This window comes from Centruroides sculpturatus, unplaced genomic scaffold (genome assembly GCF_000671375.1).
Source record: "Centruroides sculpturatus isolate CEXI.00-Female unplaced genomic scaffold, Cexi_2.0 scaffold456, whole genome shotgun sequence".
NCBI classification, from domain to species: Eukaryota; Metazoa; Arthropoda; class Arachnida; order Scorpiones; family Buthidae; genus Centruroides; species Centruroides sculpturatus.
The window spans coordinates 90726-97425 of NW_019384609.1; the positions used below are offsets into that span (position 1 = coordinate 90726).

A 6700-nucleotide genomic window follows, 5' to 3' on the forward strand; every position below is an offset into this window, starting at 1 on the left:
CACCTGAAGGACGAGTTAAAGAAAAAAGACGTAGGAATACTCGTAAACAACGTAGGAATCACCGGCCCTTCGCCTTCTTATTTCTTATCGTTTAGTCAAGAAAACCTTCTGGATATCATCCACGTTAACATCGATTCAGTTTTAATAATGAATTGCGTTGTGTTACCAGAAATGTTGAAGAGAAAACGCGGAGCCATCGTCACTATTTCTAGTTTGGTGTCCATGTTTTATTTGCCTCTGTTTAGTTGTTACGGCGCAACTAAGGCCGCCTGCGAAGCAATAAGCTGCAGCCTTACCCACGAGAAATTGCCGGGTGTGGTTTTTCAAACGCTCATTCCTAGTTTCGTGAATACAAAGATTTTGGATTACAGCAACGGAATGTGGAATCGACTGTCGTTCTTCGCTCCCGATGCGGATTCGTACGCTAAGAGCGCGATCGGAACTTTAGCTTTATCAAATTATACAACTGGTTACTTGGGGCATTCTCTTCAAATTATGGGAAAATTCTTTCCAGAAATTATACAGAAATATTTGCATAAATGGTTAGTGTTTAATATGTTTGGAAAAGTGTCTATTCCTCAGTAATTAAGCTGGTTATTACTATTTTTTATAGAAGTTTATCCTTATTAAAGTTTCGAGATATTAATGTTTTTCGTTAATACGAAATACTTTTGTATTAATGTTTTTTTCTCTGTAAGACATGTATTTTAAATCGGCTTTGTACGCAAAATATGCAATTTTAAAGCAAAACTAATAAAATTATGAAGTAGATACGAAGGCTTGAATGTGTAAAATATTTTTACAATAATAAATATTACGTTTAAAACTATAAAAATCATTAAACGATACTTTGTATCCTAAAAATAAAGATAAACGGTAGAAAATTCTGTTGATTGTCTGTCAGTAAAGAAGTCTACTACCACTGACGGACGATAAATATAAGGTTTAGTAGAATAATAAATTATATTAACAATCCAGATAATTATACAAATATTATAATTACAATTCCTCCAATTTATACTGGCAATAATATTAATACAATAACACGTATGAGTAAATGTAGGTGAATTTAAAGGAATGCCACAGAGTTAGTGTTTGCGTTAGATTAAGTATAGGAGGAAAGAATTGTAAATAAAAATTATTATGAATATTTAACTAAATTACATACACTGGTTTTACATATAGTGACGCCTAAAAGATCATTAAAAGGCAATGTCAGAGAACTGCATCCTCAATGTTTCAGTCTTCTATCTTAAAGCTCAAACACATAGCCACGATCTGATCTGTCTTAGTTGCGGCTACAAGTACGATGATGTGAATTTACTAAGCCGAAATTTTGGCTTTTTTTTAAAGTAATTCACAGGAAACGTTAATTGATATCGGCTTTATTGTGTATTTGAAGAATATGCATTTCGGATTTTGATGACCCCTGTACAGTCTTTTTTATTTTTTATTTTTATTTTTTTTTTTTTTGCAGTGGACCCACTCCTCACCATCCTATCAACCCCGAATCCCGATAAACATAGCCAAATGTAAAATTTAATCTTGTGCGTGTGTAAAAGCATTATATTAACGTCAATATAATGCATTTACACACACGCAAGACGTCACTATATAGGGGAGACCGGGGCAACTTCGGCATGCGGGGCAAGTTTGTCAAGCGCTTTTTTTTAAAAACAAATTNGTCCGTAAACTTCACACGTGTCAAATACGTGAACCAATCACAGCCCAAGGATTTCTACAACGCGAAATTCGTATAACGAGGAACGTATCTTCGCGTTATAGGGGGGTCTACTGTAGTCCTACCTGATGTAATAAAAGGGTTTGGTAGGGGGTGTCCTGGAGCGGCAGGTCATCGATATGAATGTCGATGACGATGGATGGCGCCAGAGGGAATGGAGTTTTGGGTCGTGTGATTATCGGTAGGAATACTATGAGTGTGTGTCCAGTTCCGGATGTAATAGGCTATAGGGATCATCACAAGGGTGGCTCCTTCATTGATATGAACGAGGTGAATAATTTTCCGAGAAAGGCTATCCCTCGAAGCTTAGAACTCGAGAATTCTCGAGAAGGATAACTCGAGAATTATCTCGAAGTTATCCTTCTGGAGATAATTACTATAGTGTTTTATTAGATACTTCCTGTAAGGGCAAGCTATGGTCATAATATTGGTCGCGGGTTAGGATATTTTTAGCGGTCATAGGGAGACCAAAGCTGAGTTTGACGTAAGGATTCCAGAGTAGCCATCTGGGTTTTAATCAAGTTCGCGATGCTGGGAACGACATACATTAGTAAGCTGCCGATGGTATAAATACTATTCCGAATGCATTGAATTTGAGTGTTCCATGTTAGCCGAGCGGTAATGTAGACGCCTAGGAGCTCTTGATTTTGGAAACTTCGCGGATTTTTTTATTATTGAGGACGAAATCTTTGTTGCCGCGTAGATTTATGGGTATACAAAGGATCGCGCACTTCCGTGGTTGGCACTGAACTGAATTTTTCTGATTTCATCTGTGGAATTTGTTTAAAAACTGGACCGTATTATGATGCAATTGGGTCGGATACCTGCTGGACAAGAAGTCATGTAGCCAGAGTATTGAATTGTCTATTAGGGTTTTTTCCGAAGCCTTCCGGATAATGGGGGGTGTCTAATTGTCATAAGCACTGCAAATATCGAGTGTAGTAACGTTTATATAAGTAACCTTTATTCCGGAGTGTACAGCTGTATCATGAGGTGAGTTAAAAAGTCCCGAGTGCCTTTACCGGGAAAATCTCCAAAATGTTTATAATTAAACCAGTTATTGCGGGTAGCTATGCGCTGCCATCTGTAGAGGATCATCAGTTCCATCGTTTTCTTAACCGTAGAAGTGAGCGCTATTGGTCGGAAATTTTCCACCAAAATAGGCTCTTTCCCTTATTTAGGAATGGGAGGATTAGTATTTTTTACCTTCGATGGTATGCTGCTCGACGACCATATGGAGTTGTAAACCACCAATAGGTAACACCTGGCCTGACTATCGAAAACCTTTAGTATGTTTGCCGTAATTCTGTCGGTCTCAGGAGTCTCGTTCCAACCTTTATTTATTGCGATATCCAGCTCTCTGTCAGTGAAGGGGTGATTGTATGGGTTCTGCTGGAAGGTAGTATTATTCGGGCGTCTAATAATCAGTTGTTGTTCCAATAAATGAGGGACAAAGTAGTTGAGAAATTTAACCGCTTGTTCTTTCAGGGTGGTTAGCGTACAGTTGGCATGGCGCAATATAAAGTGACTTGCGGGGGAATCGTTTCTGTTGCGAAGGAGGAGGAGATTGCACCATGTGTTGTTCTTGTACGGGGGAGAGAACGCCATGCGTTTCCAAAAAGCACGCTTCTGGGCAATGATACAGCGCTGTAATCCGCCGTTGCTTTTTTCGCTTGGATCCAATTATCACGATTGATGTGCCTTTGATATCGATTGTAAGCTTTACGCTTGGAGGCAACAATCGGGATTCCACCACGGGGGTTTAAGAAGCCGGCTGCTCTGCTGTTCCTAGTATTAGATCTATGGCGGTGCCTGGACCGTTACCATTTACATTAAGTGCGTGAGACGCCCGTCATTTAACAGAAAAAAGTGGGAAAGGTCGATGAGATCGACCATAATACGGCCACGTGTATCGGTAGAGCGATTGCCCCACAACACGTGATAGACATTGAAGTCCCCACCCAGTATAATCGTCTGGATCGGAAGATGCCGAAAAAAATCGTTAAGTAACCCATTCGGAGATAGAAGAGGAAAGTAGGCATTTATTACCTGGATGGCTTGTGGCACGTGTATTTCTACAATGAGCAATTCTGGATCGCCCTATCTCTGATGTTCTGGATTCTCAATATGAGCACGGAATAGATTGATGAATGTATGTAGTTATCCGGTACCAGAGGAGGTGGTCCTTTTGTGGTATCGGTGCGATGTGTGTGTGTTAGGCAGTATACCCCGGTAAGTTAAAGATGGAACCAGGTTTCTTGGATGAGTATGACGTGATAATTCTCCCATATACGATCGGTATTTAACTGCACCATAGAATGTTTGTTTTGTCTTACCATTGACCATTCTTCAGAAATAATATTTTAAAAATTCCCTGAACATTGGTTGTTCGAATGTGGGTTTGCACCTGGCCAAAACGAACTGGCACGTGGAGTTTTCAGGTTTTCTCTACGTCTCTATCGCTTGAATAGAGGCCAGTTACCTTTAAAAGGTCTCCCTGAAGACAATATTTCTCCGCTTTCACGTAAGTCCAAGCAGTTGAAAAGCTTCAGCCGGATCATCGGATACTCACACCATCTCTCTATCGGAGCAATATAACCAGAAAGGCTAGCACTCCATATAAACAAAGAGGAATGGATAATAAAATGTATGAATAAATAACACGGGAAAGTATTGTAATTGTGTCAAATTTGACCCTCCAGGTTTTTCACAAATTTCGATGTTTTGAGATCCTTTGAACCCAAAACGTTAAAAAGTGGGGAATAAAATCCATGGATACGCGTGCGTGGTGCTTCTGAGTATATTTCAGGATGAGGTAAAGATGAAGAAACGAAATTTGGTACGATGACTTGTATATAAGGGTCATTAATAGTATTAAATTTTGGGGATAATGGTCAAAAGGTTGCGAGATAGAGGAGATCATGTTTCATATCTCGATTGGAATCGGAACTTAATTAAGAAATGTTTCTACAAACCGGGTGAAACCTGAAGTAACATTACTTTTCGCGAATGGAGTCCGACAAAAAAGCATGTTGCAAACTTTCCAGGCGAAATCGTAAAAGTTATGCAACTGGTCGATTGATTTTTTTTACTTTCGATCATTTTATCAAGATTCAAACAAAAAATTATAACTGATTGAGCGTGATTTCAGACCCACGCGGGTTCTAGAACCACTTCCTTTGATAAACCTACAGTAATTTGATTATTAACATTTTCCTAAAAACAAAGAGGAAATTACTAATTATATTCGACTTTTGTGATAAATCCTACTTAATTTTATGAGTTGGCATTCACAATTTTTTTAATAGAAATTTATCATCAGCAATAAGATGTTTTTAAACGTTGCATTCATTATATTTTAGCTCATTTGTGGCACACTGCCGAATAAACTGACCTCGCGGGTCAGTTTATTCGGCAGTGTGTCCCCTATTCAAGAGCGTAAGGTGAAGCTAATCTTTAGCAATAAAAGTGTTGGTATTATCGTTACTTCTGGGGAATTGAAACACTGCAGAAGAATTGCGGGTTATCTAAATATATAAAATTGCTTGTCCTGACTGACTGACTCACTGACTGACTGACTGACTGATTCATCATCGCCCAGAGCAAACCGCTTAACCTAGAGAGGTGAAATTTGGTAGACAGTTAGGGTACGTCATGGAAACGCACACTAAGAAGGGATTTTTCAAAATTCTCCCGCGGGGGGAGAGAGGGAGAGGATTAAGGCTTAACCGGAAAAACGGCTTCTACTGTACTATTTTAGATGCAATTTTTTCTTTTCAACTACGTTTAGTCTTCATTGAGTACTTAGGTGTATTAAATTGATAACATTTCAGACATTTCGATTTTAAAAATTTTCGAACCGTTTTAAATTCGAATTTGTTATTGCATATTGGTTCAATTATAGAACGATTGTAAACGTTCCAGAAAATTAATCAAATTGAAGATAGTTCGTTTGATTCTCGGCAATTCTCTTCAGCGGTAGGTGTTATATGACAATTACTATGGTTATTGAAATATTGAATGTAAATGAGGTTTGCTTGCAAAACCTCCGCGGACGAAGTTGCGGGTAACAGCTATTCATATATATATATGTCGCGTGAGCGGTTGGGTACTCCGGAAATAACGCACTCTACTACGCATTTAACCATTAAATAACAACAATTTATTTTTCCAGTTTATAAAAATTAACAAGGAAATAGTATTAATTGGAGAGTTATACACACGAAAATTAGGCAGGTGGACTCTGTGTCGTCATCTGTCTTCTTGCTTTTTATTCGGTGTTCTCTGCCACTCTAAAGCCCATATTTGGCAACTTTGGAGGTTCCTCCAAGCCGCGATCTGTTTTTCATTTTCCTCGACGATTTACGAACAAAATTTTGAACTCATTTTTGCTTCGGTTGTCGTACGATGACTCGGTTTCCAACATTGCAAAGATTGTTCCTACTAAGAAACTCTATAAGAAAATGGCCTTTGTTTAGGTGTTTAGGTATAATTAAGTCATATAGGCAGGGATTAACGAAGGCATCTATCGCAACTTATAATGAACAATCGTCGTAAGTTGCAATACGACAAAATTTTGTATTTACAATACTTGTCGTAACCGAAAATATCGTAAATATGCGTCGTTATATTATGAAACTAGCTGTTATCCGCGACTTCGCCCGCGAAAATTTTGCAAGCAAACCCCATTTATATTCAGTATTTCAACAACCATAGTAATTGTTATATAACACCTACCGCTGAGAATGATCAGAATTGCCGAGAATCAAACGAACTATTTTCAATTTGATCAATTTTCTGGAACGTTTACAATCGTTCTATAATCAAACCAATATGCAATAACAAATTCGAATTTAAAACGGTTCGAACATTTTTAAAATCGAAATAGATAAAAATATTTATAACAATGTCTGAAATGTTATTAATTTAATACACCTAAGTACTCGATGAAGACTAAAT

The 6700-nt window shown here is 38.1% G+C and overlaps 1 protein-coding gene across 1 annotated transcript; it reads left to right on the forward strand.

Annotated features, from left to right (window-relative positions):
* Nucleotides 1-147: 147 nt before the first annotated feature.
* LOC111625210 (putative steroid dehydrogenase 1) lies at nucleotides 148-585 on the forward strand. The gene has a single exon (XM_023368293.1). It carries the CDS (start codon nucleotides 148-150, stop codon nucleotides 583-585), a length of 438 nt encoding a protein of 145 aa, XP_023224061.1.
* The last annotated feature ends 6115 nt before the right edge of the window (nucleotides 586-6700 follow it).